This window comes from Epinephelus moara, chromosome 9 (genome assembly GCF_006386435.1).
Source record: "Epinephelus moara isolate mb chromosome 9, YSFRI_EMoa_1.0, whole genome shotgun sequence".
Taxonomy (NCBI): domain Eukaryota; kingdom Metazoa; phylum Chordata; class Actinopteri; order Perciformes; family Serranidae; genus Epinephelus; species Epinephelus moara.
The window spans coordinates 11,357,993-11,372,184 of NC_065514.1; the positions used below are offsets into that span (position 1 = coordinate 11,357,993).

Here is a 14,192-nt window from a genome sequence, read left to right on the forward strand (position 1 = left end):
ACACACAGACACACATTGGCTGTTTGTTTCTACCTCTCCCCTCGCTGGAAGTCTCGGACCTCCAGCCACCTGCCTCCACCTTGATTAAACGCTGAAAATAAAATAAAAGAGGGAGACAGGTTTTTCCTATTTTATCTTATTTTGTTTTATTTCTCCCTCTCCTCTCGCTAGAAGCGTCGGACCTCCCGCCTCCCGCTCCCGTCTCAAACCACGGAGGTCTCCCTCTCTGCAGCTGAGCACCCACAGCGCACGCCCGGCCTGTTAAATAGCCTGTAACCACTGTGTGACACAAACTCAGTGCTTTGGTCATTAAATAATGTTGGGCTCGGTTCGGGTTCGGACAGAAATATGCTGCCCGTGCCGCACTTTAACACACACACACACACACAAACACATGGAAAACCGGACATTATCATCAGTTTATAACAGACCCCCAGACGCCCCGGACGGGACGTGAAAAGTGGACATGTCCAGGCAAAAGAGGACGTTTGGTCAGCCTAACGTAGCGCCATCTTGTGGGTCAAATTACCTATGTCAGCATTTACCTTGCTCTATAGGTCGCACCGGTCTATAACCCGCACCCAACTTTTTAGATGAAAAAAAAGGGAAAAAAAGTGCGACTTATACACCAAGTTTTACGGTAATTAGAGGTAGCCAACAACCTGATTTTATACATCTGAAGAACTTCTATTAAAAAGAATAAACTGCTTGGCAACCAGAGCAGACCTCTAACTGAGACAGGCCTTTATATGTCAAAATGTGTAGATACACTGGGCTAGTAAAAGGGACTGGGTGTTTAATTCGCCCAAGGCTTTTAATTGAAGTTTTACAGTATTCAAGTTTTAAGACACCTATAATGATGTAAGTCAATTTCCCCTGAAATGGCTTGACAAAATCTGTAAAGTTTTTTGTGTTCAGAACAACACAGCATTTCCATGACTGGGGATCGTCAATTTCCAAGAGGTGTTATCAACTGCTGTAGGCCAAAATGCTTCTGGATCAAATCAAATAGACCTACAAACAATCACAGCAACAAAACATGGGTTTTCACTGTGCCCCATTATTTTGGTGACCAGCAGGAACATCTGATGAAGTAAACTTTTACCAAAAGTTGTCATAAGTAAAGGCTCTAAAGGGAAAAATGTGTTGATTTTCAACCAGCTCTGTGTCACCGCAGGGTGGGTAGTGTATGCAGTGTGTGCAAATGAACGTTTTTTGGCTTACCTAGCACCCGCAGCAAAAGTCCCCAGAATCCCACATGCAGATAAGCAGGGACCTCCATACACTTGCAGCACAGAGGTTGAGCATTGTTCATTTGTATGTACGGCTCATGTTGCAACGACATAGAGCTGGCTGAACAACTACAAAGTTTCCCTTTAGGGGCAGTTGTTTGTTCTTTTAGAGAAAATAAACAGTCCAGTTTGTTTAATGCTGCGGATTCAAAATAAAGTTCCACATCAGTGGCAGCCATCTTGGTTGTTGAAAATGCCTCAACGGCACCCCTCTGTCAGTCATCATATTAACACTACCCCATTTCAGATAAACGGCCATGATTGGCCTCATCAGGGCCATGTCTGCTGGAAATCTTTTTGACAGGGAGGGGAACCAGACACATCTCCACAAGAAATAATACATGAGCTCAAAGATACGTCTGGTTCCAAGGTGAGCATTTCTACCTAAAGCTCAAAATTTCCAGTTATATATGTCAACAAAGACTAGGCATTGGTGCACTTTGGACAATAATCATGTCAGTACGGTCTGTCTGAGACTCAATTAAACCTCCACTCCAAAGGTAGAAGAGAACCAGATCACATTCATGACTGATGATTTATGCATAGCACACTGATGCTGTGAAAAATCTATTATTAGGTGGAAATGATGAATTGTACCTCCTGTGGTGGTGGACCATGTTAAAGCAGGCAGCACATACTCAGCCTTTTTTTTTTTTTTTTTACCTGGAAGGTTTTGTTTCCTCTTGTACCACGCACCATCCAGCGGGGACTTCTCCTCTGCAATCTCATCCTCCTCCTCCAGCAACACCTCCTCTGCAGCAGGAGAGAGAGAGAGAGAGAGAGAAAGGAGTGAGGGACTTTTTTTTTTTAACAATTTGTCATGTTATTTTAACACAACAAACACTGTTTCAGAGATGAGTCTAACCTGCTTTGCAGATCCACTCCAAGTATCCGGTGAGCTCTCGTTCGATCTGCTGCTGCCTCCGAAGCTTCAGGAACTCCTGCCTCTTCTCCACACGTTCTCTCTCTTTGGCAAACTCTCTGTTGAAACATATACACACACACACACAGAGGGAATAAATAGATGTTTTATCAAATTTGGCAACATGGATTTATAGCTCTTTTTTTTTTTCTCTGTGTCAGACATCTGCCAGGAGAGAACCTGCTATGTGCATCCCAAGCAACAAACAGGATTATGTGAATAAAAAGACCAACTAGAGACCATATTGACAACAATCCACAACTTAAAACGAACATAGGCCAGGGGCATAAATTGAGCATAGCGTTAGTTCAGGCAGCTCACATCCCAGCTACGTCAGCTGATCTCAAAACAGCCCAATCAACTGATGGAGCAGCTGATTAATGGGATGTAGTCCAGCTGATAGATCACATGATTCCTTTGTATGCAACAAATTGGCAAATCTCATTCAGGACGCCCTATTTAAACTGCTCTGGCCTGCCTACTGTTGCTGCTTCCTCTGCAAGCCACTTTGCAACCTGCCTCCACCCCAGCTCCTCCTTTTCATGTTGTGTCTGACTTATCAATGTCATTTCTGTTTGTCATTGATGCTGCTCTGTTCTGTTCCTGGGAGGTCTTTGCTACTGCTCTCCCTGCCTTAGGCTTTCCATGTAGGCACATGGAAGGGCAGGGAGGTTTGCTCTTTCTGCCACAGGCTTTCCTCGTTTGCACATGGAAGGGCAGAGAGGTGTGCTCTCTCTGCCTGAGGCTTTCCACGTAGGCGGGTGGAAGAGGCTTTCTGGTAGGCCCGTAGGCAGAGGGGCCCCAGAACAGAGCCATACTACCAAATATAATACTGCAAATGGAAATAAAGGTTTCTCTGACTAAAGTTTTCCTGACTTTCTACCACCCTACTTCCAGCATCACTGCTCAGATCACATCCATCCTCAAACTCTGCCTTTACTGTCATCTCAACTACACACTAAAATTTTGTGACTGCATCTTGTGTGGTTATGACACTATCAAAGTGACACAATCATCCAATGAGGGAAAGATAGGCATATAAACACCTGCCAAAGTACTTCAAAGCACTGCTGGGGTAGTAACTGCAACAATAGTTGACTCCAGGACCACATTCTGCTATGATGACACACACAGACTCACAAGGTGAAAACAATACCAGCCCAGCTGTTGCGAGCGGTAGCAAATTTGTGAGACACTGCATCATGGGAGTGGAGGAAATAGAGGTTCAAGCATCTTATTAACTGGAGTTCAGGCAACAGCAGGGCAGCTGTTGAGGGCAAGTAAGAGGAAAAAGGCCACTGGCAAAGCTGATGCTGAAACTTATGAGCACTGAAATGTGTGGATGCAGAGGGAAAGCAGTGGAGTGTGATGTAGTGACAAGACAGATCAGAGATGCATCACATGAAGGACTTAAAACAGCATACTGTATGTAATTTCATATAGAGATAGCAATGTATATTTTGTTCAGGAAAGTCAATTAAAAAGAATTTTAAATAAAATGAACAGATTAGAAGTTAATTCAAGGAGTTGTTTGAAAATTTGGGAAATACGCTTTGTTTTCTTGTCAAGAGTTAGATGAGTAGATTAATATTACTCTCATATCTGTATGCTAAACATAATAAATTTTATCATAACAACCGACTCTTAAAGACCATAAATGAAAGTGACCCAACAGTGATGGGAGACAATCTTTTTCTTTCACTGTGTTGTGTTTCTATCAAAAATTTGATCTGAATGATCTGATTCTGACTACATTTGCTGGTAAAGTTAGCTTAGCCCCAGTGCTTTCATTACAGAACCGAAAAATACGTTAGTAAAAATACACTGATGAAACATATGATGGACAGTAACTGTACAAGCATCATCTTGCGATACAGGGGTTTTTTTTGTAGGTTTTTTTGTGACCACACACGTTTGCTGTCATCCAGATTTTGGGGAGACAAGCGGCTGTGAGTCACAGCAGGTCGAGAGAGGCTCTTTGCGACCGCAGACACAATGAGATGGGCAGATGTCAGATCCAGAGGACCAGGATGATTAAAGCCACAGAGCCAGGTCTTTTCATGACATGAGAGGATGACAGGGACACGTGATGAGGGACAGAGAGTAAAAATGAGGAGTGTGAGGTGATGATGGGGAGAAGCATATCAATTACTCACCTTGTGTTACGTTGAATACATGAAGAAAACATTGTTTTTCTAGCTTGCCAATGCAAAATTTATAAATGCAAATATATATATTTTTTATAAGTAAAAAAAAAAAATCTAGTTGTTTTTTTTTTTACCATTATGTGTTATTGATTTTTTCAATCTACTGTTACACAGTTTTAACACACAAACTAAACCAAACTTAACTTTCTTACTGACAAATGAAAATGCAGCACAGATTATCGACAATCTTGAATCAGTCATTTGGTTATTTGGATTCATAATTAATTAATTAATTATGATGTGATCCTTTGAGCAGACCTAGTATATGTGTATATATACTTTGGAGTTGACTTACCCAGACAGGACACCAAGCACCAGGTTGAGCATGAAAAAGGAGCCGATGATGATGAGAGGGATGAAGTAGAGCCAGTTCCAGGTGTTTCCTGCTACGTCATTGGTCTAAACACAAAAACACACCAAGAAGAATGTAAGATTAAAAGTAAGCCATTATATCACACACATTACACCCAGCACACATACAGTATATAGTTAATTTGTCTGCATATCATCAATAATGTGTAAGCATTAGATCTTCACATTCAGCGTGCCATTTCCTGGTAAACAGGTGAAGTGTGAAACTGAACACAGGAAGACAAAAACCCAAAGACTCAGCAGTACAAATACACTCCTGTACTATCAGAGTCTTCTTTTTTATCCTTTTTAATTAACTTATGTAATGTTTCATCACTATATACTGTACCCTGTGTATTTGAATCGAGTTAGAAAGAGTCGTTTTAGTGAGAAATGGCCGATGAACATGATATAAAATAGAGATGGAAATTTGTTTGTTTTTGAGTATATAAATGGGTGTCATCCTACTTTCCCATTTCCCATCCACAGCTGTAAATAACACATTTCTCACAAACTTATCAGACTGAACAAAAACTTTTGCCGACTTGTCTCATTACAAAACTATTAACAACTTTTCAATTTAAAAAAAAAAAAAGCAATTAAAACAATGTCTCCGTCGTCTCTGTGAGTTTCCTACCACACAAAATGTCCCACTAACAACAAGTTCAGGCTGCTATCACGGTAAAACATGAGTTACAGCTCAGACACATCCACATTTATAAACTGTCTACAGACAAATAGACACACACACACGCACGCACGCAGAGAGTTAACTGCTGTTGCACAGTAGCTACGTCCATTATTATATACAGTCTATGGGTAAGAAACAGGTAACCTTGGGGGTCTTTTGGAGTACAGCACTGAGCATATGAGATTCTTTTAAAATGTTAATTCAAAAATATTACTCATGCATAGTTCCCAAAATAATTATACTATAATCAGTTCAATTAGAAAATGTAAATGTAAGGTCGATAAACCACATTTTATATTCAGTATTTCAATCATTAAATGCTGTAAACTGTAAATTGCTGCAACAAACACAATCACATTTTATTTGTTCAACGTGTTCCTACATTTTAACTTGTCAGCACAGGTGTTACTAATAACATTAATGACGGCTCCGTTCTATCCAAGCGTCCCAGTAAACCACGACAGTGTGACAGTATACCAGCATGCACAGCAGCAGGACCCTAAAACTGAAGGAACTAAATGAAAGCCAACAACTTGACTGTTAACTGCGTGGATCAGCACCCTCTATGTCTGAGAGCACTCCCACACAGCGGCCTGTTAGCGGGGGACAGACCTGCAGACTGATGGCCTGCATGAGGCACAGTGACATTTTGCAGACGCCAGTGTCGGAGTGCTGCTACATGCTTGCTGTAATTGTGATAGGAGGTTGAGGGCGGCTGAATCAGCAGGCTGGAGATCTATATTATGCACCTGAATATGGGAGATAAACGCACACATACAGCAGCACACTCTCTGTTGCAGCTGTCCGATGATACACCAGGATAAATGGCTGGCTCAAGCTTCTTGCTCAACATCAACTCTTTTTTTTGAAAAGCCCTACATCTCACCAGGTCTTTCTTTGTGTTTCAATTGTTTTAATTTAATTTAATTTAATTTTAATTTTTAATTTTATATACTTTATTAATCCCTGAGGGGAAATTCAATTCATGGTAATGTTTTACCATGAACAGGGGAAATTCAATTCATGGTAATGTTTTACCATGAACATTACATGGACATCTTCTCCTCTTCTTCCTCCCTCAATTTAGTGAATGTCAATGAAGCATAATGAAATGTTCAACAGTTTGGAGAGGATCTATGTCAATCTTATGTCTGTGCATTAAGTATGAAGCTGCAGCCAGAAGATGTTAGCCTAGCTTAGCAAAAGACTCAAATCATGGGGGAAAAGTGGCCTGGCTCTATCGAATGTCCAAAAATACATCTACCATCACCTCTAAAGCTGATTAACAGCTGATTAACAAGTTGTATCTTGTTGGTTCAACCCATACAAAAGCCAGGCGCTGTGACTGCAGCACCCTAAAGTTTGGTCACCACAATGAGGTTTGCTCTTCAGCCTGCAACTTTAGTTTCTGGTTCGGTCCCATCGCCACCACCATCAGCGTTGTTCTGTCCCAAGTTGTCAAAATGATGTGTGTGTAAGATATTTTCTGTATCTGTGCTCAGAATGAGGTAACATTCAACTCTGGTTTCTGTTTGCAGTAGCAGATATTTTACTTCTCTCTCTGGGGAGCTCTGGACGCCTGGTGTGGAGGGGAAACTGAAGTTGCGTCAGCTTTCAGTCCCAGAGTCAGACTTTTCTCTCCTGTTGACGTGGCCTTAATTCTTCAGCTGACTGCTCAGGCTGAGTTCATTTGAGCTTGTGCAAATGTTTTACAGATTCTGAAACACGGCGAGGTCTCTGCGGCGGAAGAGTCCCTGGGTTTCTCAGATTGAAGAGGTTGAACAAGCTAAATGCAATCGAGCACACGCAATCTGATGTTGCACGACTCGTGAGGACAGTTAGAACTGTTTTTGGTTGTTTCTTTTCAAAAGGAAAAATTAGGAATTAATCAGTGTCTATTTTGAATATTACTTTGACTATTGGAATATGTGAAACTTAAAAAAAAACATGAAAATCAGCATTTATGTCAGTTCTTCTCGATCGCTAAGACACATTTCATGAAATTATGCCCCATTTCCCAAAACTCTAAATACAAATCCATAACTGCACACTCATTTTCACAAACTTAAAACCTCAATGTCAGAACCAAACTCTCCACTGACAACATAATCTTGTTAAATATTGGAGGGATCAGTTCAAAACACTGCTGACAAAATGTTTAATGAAATAATTTGGTGCTTTGCAAAATCACAGGACTGACTTTACAGAAAACCTTCAGGAACAGCCCAGTGAAAGAAATCCAAAAACAGTACTCTCATATAGTCTCAGAGTGGAGAGGGACTACTGCTGTATGCTGCAGACCTTTGCAATGTCACACTGACAACACATAGTAAGACTCCATGAACAGTAAATTATCCAATTTCTGTGTGTTCTCATCCTCACATCTCAGGTCAGGGTCACATCAACATCACACATTATGTTAAATCTTACCAGGCAGTGATGCTGGTGCTTTCATTTCATATAGAGACTGCCTGCCTATTCGGGTTTGAATTTTCTTCAAACGGATGTCATTACTGGGAATCACCATGTTCACCAAGGCTGTCTCCTGCTCAGCTGTTAGGAGTCTCAGCCTGCCTCCAAAGGATGAACCCTCTCAGTTACTGATCTTTGGCCATCCATCACTGTGATTCAGCCTATATGCACTAAACCATTAGATGTATCATATTACTAACAAGGCATATGACCTGAGAGTACGGACAATGGATGCAACAGTGTTACAGCTTGGATTGGGTTGCACTGGCTGTCCAGCTTCTCTCACAGTCATCTCATGTATGTTTTGTCATATGGATTGTCTTTGGACACGCCTTGAGGCCTATTTATTGACCCATGCAGTTCTGACTGATGTGTTAAGAATTTTGAGGCATAGTAGTTGCACCTGGGGAAATGTGTGGTATTGAGTTTAGGTTGTGATGACTTGAATTGGTTATCTTGAGTGTGTATGTTTTCTGTATGAGTGCAATGCAGGATTTATTTGGCTACTTTTGTGTAAGGTTTTGCAGATGTGTCTTTCTTTTACATGGTGTTATGGTTTCGGATGGTTAGTTAATAGGCCCAGTTATAGTGTGTTAGCAATCAAAAATGCGAACATAAATGGCCAGTGTCATCATGAAATGCTGTTGATCTAGTACAATAGTTCAGACTGGGATCACGCTATAATGACATCAGTACAATAACCCAGGAGAACATTGACCCTTCGCTAAGTCCCACTCCCAGATGCAAACTGGCCAATCATAACGTAGCATCAGGCCGGCTCAGACCAGGGTCCGACAACAACACAGCTGTGCTCCATTGACTCTAATGCAATCACTTCAGATTTCCTTGTGTTGTGCCTGGGGCACGTCATGTATTAATGATACTCGTTACCTGGAGAGGTTGGAGCAAGATATATGTTTCTTCCCTGTTCCAAAACCAAAATCAAACCCTGAAAAGTGTAGGGTTAGCTAGCTAGCTACTGAAGATATAGCCTACTGAATGTATACACATGCTGCTTTTGCTTTTTAATGATTATAACAGTGAAACAAAGGCCGGCCCTGCTGTACAGGAACCAGTGAAGGGAAGCAGGGAAACTTTGCTGATATTCAACCAGCTGTGGGTCATGGCAGTGTGTGCAGATGAATGTTGTTTGACTTTCCGTACGGTGGTGGAGGTCCGAGTGCTGGCAACAGCACGGGGGCGAAGCCAAACACTGTTCATCTGCACATACTGCGATGCCACACAGCTGGTTGAATATCAGCAAAGTTTCCCTTTATATTCATTGTCTTGTGTGGCGATCAGCAGTGATGTGGTGGTTCACTTTACACTGTGATCTGTAGCCTATAGTTCGGCTTTAGCCTCTAAATATCTTCGTCTTTTTAACCTGTTTTAGAAGAGAAGAGAAGAGAAGAGAAGAGAAGAGAAGAGAAGAGAAGAGAAGAGAAGACCTGTGCCGTGGCCCCAGGGCAGAATGGAAGGACATCCATCAGTTCGATTTATCATATGTCACTTCTGGATGGAGGGTGTGTTCCAGTATTCTATATAACAAACAGCCTCTGGCACCTTCAGGCAGACACATCTGTGCTTCCATTTACATTTAATTTATATATTTAGGCCTAAGATGCATGGACGTCGGAACTATTTTCTGAGAGGGGGGGCGGGATTTTTGTTGGGAGGGGCGGGGGAAGCACGCACACTTATCAATGATTAAGGATTTGATTTGAAGTTATTTTATAATAACATGCAGTTATAAGAGAACTAGAATGGATGAACACGGCATCTTTATTGTTAAGAAAATGAAACTTTGATAACTAAATCAAGCCATTTAAGGAACATAACATTATTTGTAACCTTGAATAAAAAAAAGAAAAGTCTGCGCTCCTGACTCAGGGCTTTCATGCATTTCCAAAAGTGGACCTTCTCTCAGTTGACCTACTGATGAAGATTTTAAGCAGGGTCGAGACATCGCTTTCATCCATAAGGTCACTGTGAGCGTTCATAATGGCCAAATGTGTTAGTCTCTCCTGCGTCATGGTGTTGCGCAGCCAGGTTTTCAGCCTGCGCAAGGCTGAGAAAGAGCGCTCGGATGCCGCGACAGATATGGGCAGGGCCAGACAGAGCTTAATGAGCTTCTCCACCTCCGACAGCATGGAGCGGGTTTGGGGCTGCAAGGTTTGCAGGATGGACACAACATCCTGGATGCCAAGGCTACTGTATGTAGTCAGGCAGGTTGCATATCACATCAAAAGCATAGATCTACGCATTAATGATATGAAAGAGATAAATGTAAGTCAGACAAATTGAGTTTAAATTCAGATTCTTTATTTTTTAAAAGCGTAATGCAGTGGGCAGGGAGGCTGGGGTGCGGATGGGAGGGGGTGCGGCCGGACCCCCTCCCATCCGCACCCCTAGTTCCGACGTCTATGCTAAGATGTGTGTGTGTCTGTTGCCAACCATTTAAATAAATATTTCATAATATATGTTGAAAACAACAAAAATAATTATTCCTACCTTTCACTCAACTAATATAATATACAATACACCAGTGGCTGAAGTCAAAATCAAGAACTAACACACAGAATAAATTCCTTTATGTCTCTTTTGCAAATTACACCACATACAAAGATGTAAAAGGCAGTTTTCACACTATATTTTACAGAATTTTGTATGTAAAAATCACCACATCCCACAATGTGTCTCCACACAGCCCTACACTGGACGCCACCTCAAAGTGCACTGGGTTTGGAGCCATGCAATGAGATTAAAGCACACTGTGTGCACAGCAAGAGAGCAAATAGAGGGCATATGGCAATCAAGGCCACTGGCTATACTAATTTAGTTCATTACAAAACTGCTGATGCACACGATGTTGCCTTTAGCAGTGCTTCTAATGACCCCATATGTTGTTTAAGTGCAATGGGATGTCAGAAGGAAACAAATACTAGAGTAAATGTAGTTATGAGTAAAAGGTTTAAGTACAGAAACTCTGAAATGGTTATATGCAATCCATCACAGAGGCTTATTATGATACTCGAACTTGTTTAAAAACTGTATACCAGCCGTTATAAGCTAAAAACAATTGGTTAAAAAATGGGACTGAAAAAGGAAGCTCCATTCTGGACATGAAAAAATCATTACACCCCAAAAAGCTGCCTCCGACATTCTGATGATATTGAAAAACAAACTTTAGTGACTTATATCCACTGTTTTTATATGAGTTCACTTTATATCGTTATTCCACCTCTGTTATTCCCATGAGTCATCGCTGGCTGACTGCTCTGTACGATCAGTGAGGAAAAAGCAAACGCTGCCACATAATTTGGAGCCATGCATCATGCAGTTGTGGTGTGACAGTATACTCCCACTCTCAGCTTACAGTGCTGCCACCACACGCACACACGCACACACGCACACACACACACACACACACACACACACACACACACATTTTCTCTGATTCCAAGGGAAGCCTGCTGAGATGAAGACAGCCACTCTGAATCAATTCCACCGCTCCTTACAGTCCTGAAACTCTCACCACAAGCAGCGCTGACTGTGCTCAACAGCTCTGGTGGCACAGGGAGCAAAAGGTCCTCAGAGAGCTGCTCAGAGACGAAGAATATATCAAAACAGTTTAAAATGAATTTGAGGCTTTTATCATCTTTCTCAGAGTCGACTATTCATCTCTTTTGATGGTGAATTAATTTGCTGCAGGCTAATTTTAGTGATATTTAATCATCCAGTTTGACTTGACATAAATGTGGACACAAAGTACTCAGTGAGTCTCACAGGCTGAAGTCTGTTATCCAGGGCGGTGCATTAAAGCTGTAGTTACTAACTCTTATACAAAAGAATAAGTTTGTTAAATCCTCTTGATACCCTGCGTCCCCATATGAGGACATCACATTTTGGGTTTACTGGACCTAATATGTCATTCTGCTTAACTTAGACCTGTTGTCCTCGCTCATGGACATTTTTTTGTGCCATGTCGTGGTAGGAAGAGCACAACACACTAATCTGTGTAAAAACAAGATGGCAGCCATCTCTGCCAAGTCAGTCTGCACCGGCCAGGACACAAAAGTGGACAAGGTCCAAAACCTGATCACATTTAATAGTTGAAACTTGTTTATTTATGAGTGATATCGTTTGTAGTTTGACATGGCAACAAATTTGACCAATTTTAGCAACAGTAACAAGCTAAAACGTGTTAATCAGGAAGTACTCATTTGAGGACATTGGGACTTAATTATCGTTGACAATTTTGAGTTTTATTATATTTAGCTAATAGGTCCTATTGATCCCAAATAGCTAGGAGAAATAAAAAAATGCAAACAACACAAAAGTTCGGGTCTCAGGAGGATAGTTAATCAAACTGTCACTATAGCCGTACAGTATTATATGAGACAGATAGTCTGTGATTAAAAAATGATGTTCCTCCTCTGTCTCCAAGTGCTTCTACTGGCATTTTCAAGAACTAACTGAGCCTGAACAAAAACAGCCAATCAGTGCGGAAGAGTCTCAAGCGCAGTGCTCATGAACTAGGCAAAGCTGATGAAATACAAATCAAGACTCTGTTACTGCACTGCCTATTTCTTGCCTCTATAATATTTTCAGAAACATATTACAGTGTACTGTTTAGCTGTAAAAAAGAGAGTTTGTGAGCCACAACAAACTTCGTCATATTATAGCTGAACTACACTCAAATATGTTTCTGAAAACGTTTGAGGTGAGAAATGAGCAGTGTAGTGACAGAGTCTTGATGCATAATTGATCCGTGGTGCCTAGTTTGACAATTTGGCCACAGTCCTGATTGCACTGATTGACAGCTACGTTAGCATCTCCTCAGCTCTCATTGGTTGTTTTTGTTGAGGCGCGGTGGATTCTTGCAAATGCCACTAGAAGCACTATGAGGAGAAAGAGAAAAATGTTTTTTTTCCCCCCAGAGATTATCTGTATCATCTACTATGATTAGGATGTNGTAGTGACAGAGTCTTGATGCATAATTGATCCGTGGTGCCTAGTTTGACAATTTGGCCACAGTCCTGATTGCACTGATTGACAGCTACGTTAGCAACTCCTCAGCTCTCATTGGTTGTTTTTGTTGAGGCAGAGATTATCTGTATCATCTACTATGATTAGGATGTAGTGACTGTTTCAGCCAAAAATTTCAGAAACATATTTTTATAAAAGTTACCAACTGAAGTTTAAGGCCTTTAACCAAAGACTGTATAAAACAGGGGATACTGCTACTGATGTCACCCCCCAAATTCAGCATTTCAGCCGTCGCCTTTTTTTTTTTTTTTTTTTTTTTTGAGCCGGAAGTGACTATATTTGCATGATAGGGTGGAACTGTAGAAAAGTAAGGGGTAGATCTTACTCATAGACTGTGGTGATACCTCGCAGACAGCCTGTCACTCAAAACGACCCCACTCTTAATTATGCACAACTTAAAGCCTTATTAAAATGTAAACTGGTGAGTAATATAAATATAGGCACTCCAGAACATGCACGCAACGACTGTGCCCTGAGATAAACAGAGTTCAATTTTTGGAGTGCAGCAGCACACACCACATGTCATGTGATGAGGAAAAAACTACCGGCAGATATATTTCTCTTCCTCCCTAAATATCAGTCTGTGGTAAATATGGAGAAGAAGTTGATCATTTTAGAGCTTTACATCTGTCCTATGGACAATATTTTTGGCGCAATACACACTTACAAAACAACGCCTGAAAGAAGATCAGCTCTGCACTTAGGATTTCTGGTAAGTTGGCCATGATACATTGCTGATTATGGTCACTTAGCAACCTCAGACACAACCTGCCTCCACGCTCCTTAAAGTTGGCACAGAGTAGCGTCCAATGCCAGACCTTGCATTTTCCAGGTGGCCAAACACGCAGCATGTGTACAGCCCCTACGAAACTAATTTTGAGAACAAAACAAATATCATAATCTACCAAAGTCATTTCTCTTGAAATTTAAATCTCTTTTCAAGTATGAAAAAAACTAGCATGTGCATGCTTTTAACTTGTGTGGCCAGATGTGTCGCTACAGGCAAACACAGACAGACGCACATGCATGTCCACACTTACTTTGATATTGAGACTTCGGTTAGCTACAGTACATCCAATGAGGTTCAAGGATTCATACACAGCCACAACTGAATGTTCACACTGTATCTAACTGTCCCTCTGAGCTGCTCTATTTTTACGAGATTTTGACAAGCACAAGACGTCAGCTTGACAAGGTCAAGGTGCACC

At 41.2% G+C, this 14,192-nt stretch overlaps 1 protein-coding gene across 4 annotated transcripts in view; it reads right to left on the bottom strand.

Annotated features, from left to right (window-relative positions):
• The window catches only part of cacna1bb (calcium channel, voltage-dependent, N type, alpha 1B subunit, b), a 257,510-nt gene that overhangs the window by 118,906 nt on the left and 124,412 nt on the right, over window positions 1-14,192 (bottom strand). For all 4 annotated transcript variants that reach the window (XM_050053130.1, XM_050053133.1, XM_050053132.1 and 1 more), the window contains 3 exons: window positions 4,717-4,820; window positions 2,158-2,273; window positions 1,956-2,045 (listed from right to left, as the gene is read on the bottom strand). In XM_050053130.1, coding sequence (XP_049909087.1) covers window positions 1,956-2,045; window positions 2,158-2,273; window positions 4,717-4,820 — 310 coding nt within the window. The remainder of the gene's footprint in view (window positions 1-1,955; window positions 2,046-2,157; window positions 2,274-4,716; window positions 4,821-14,192) is intronic.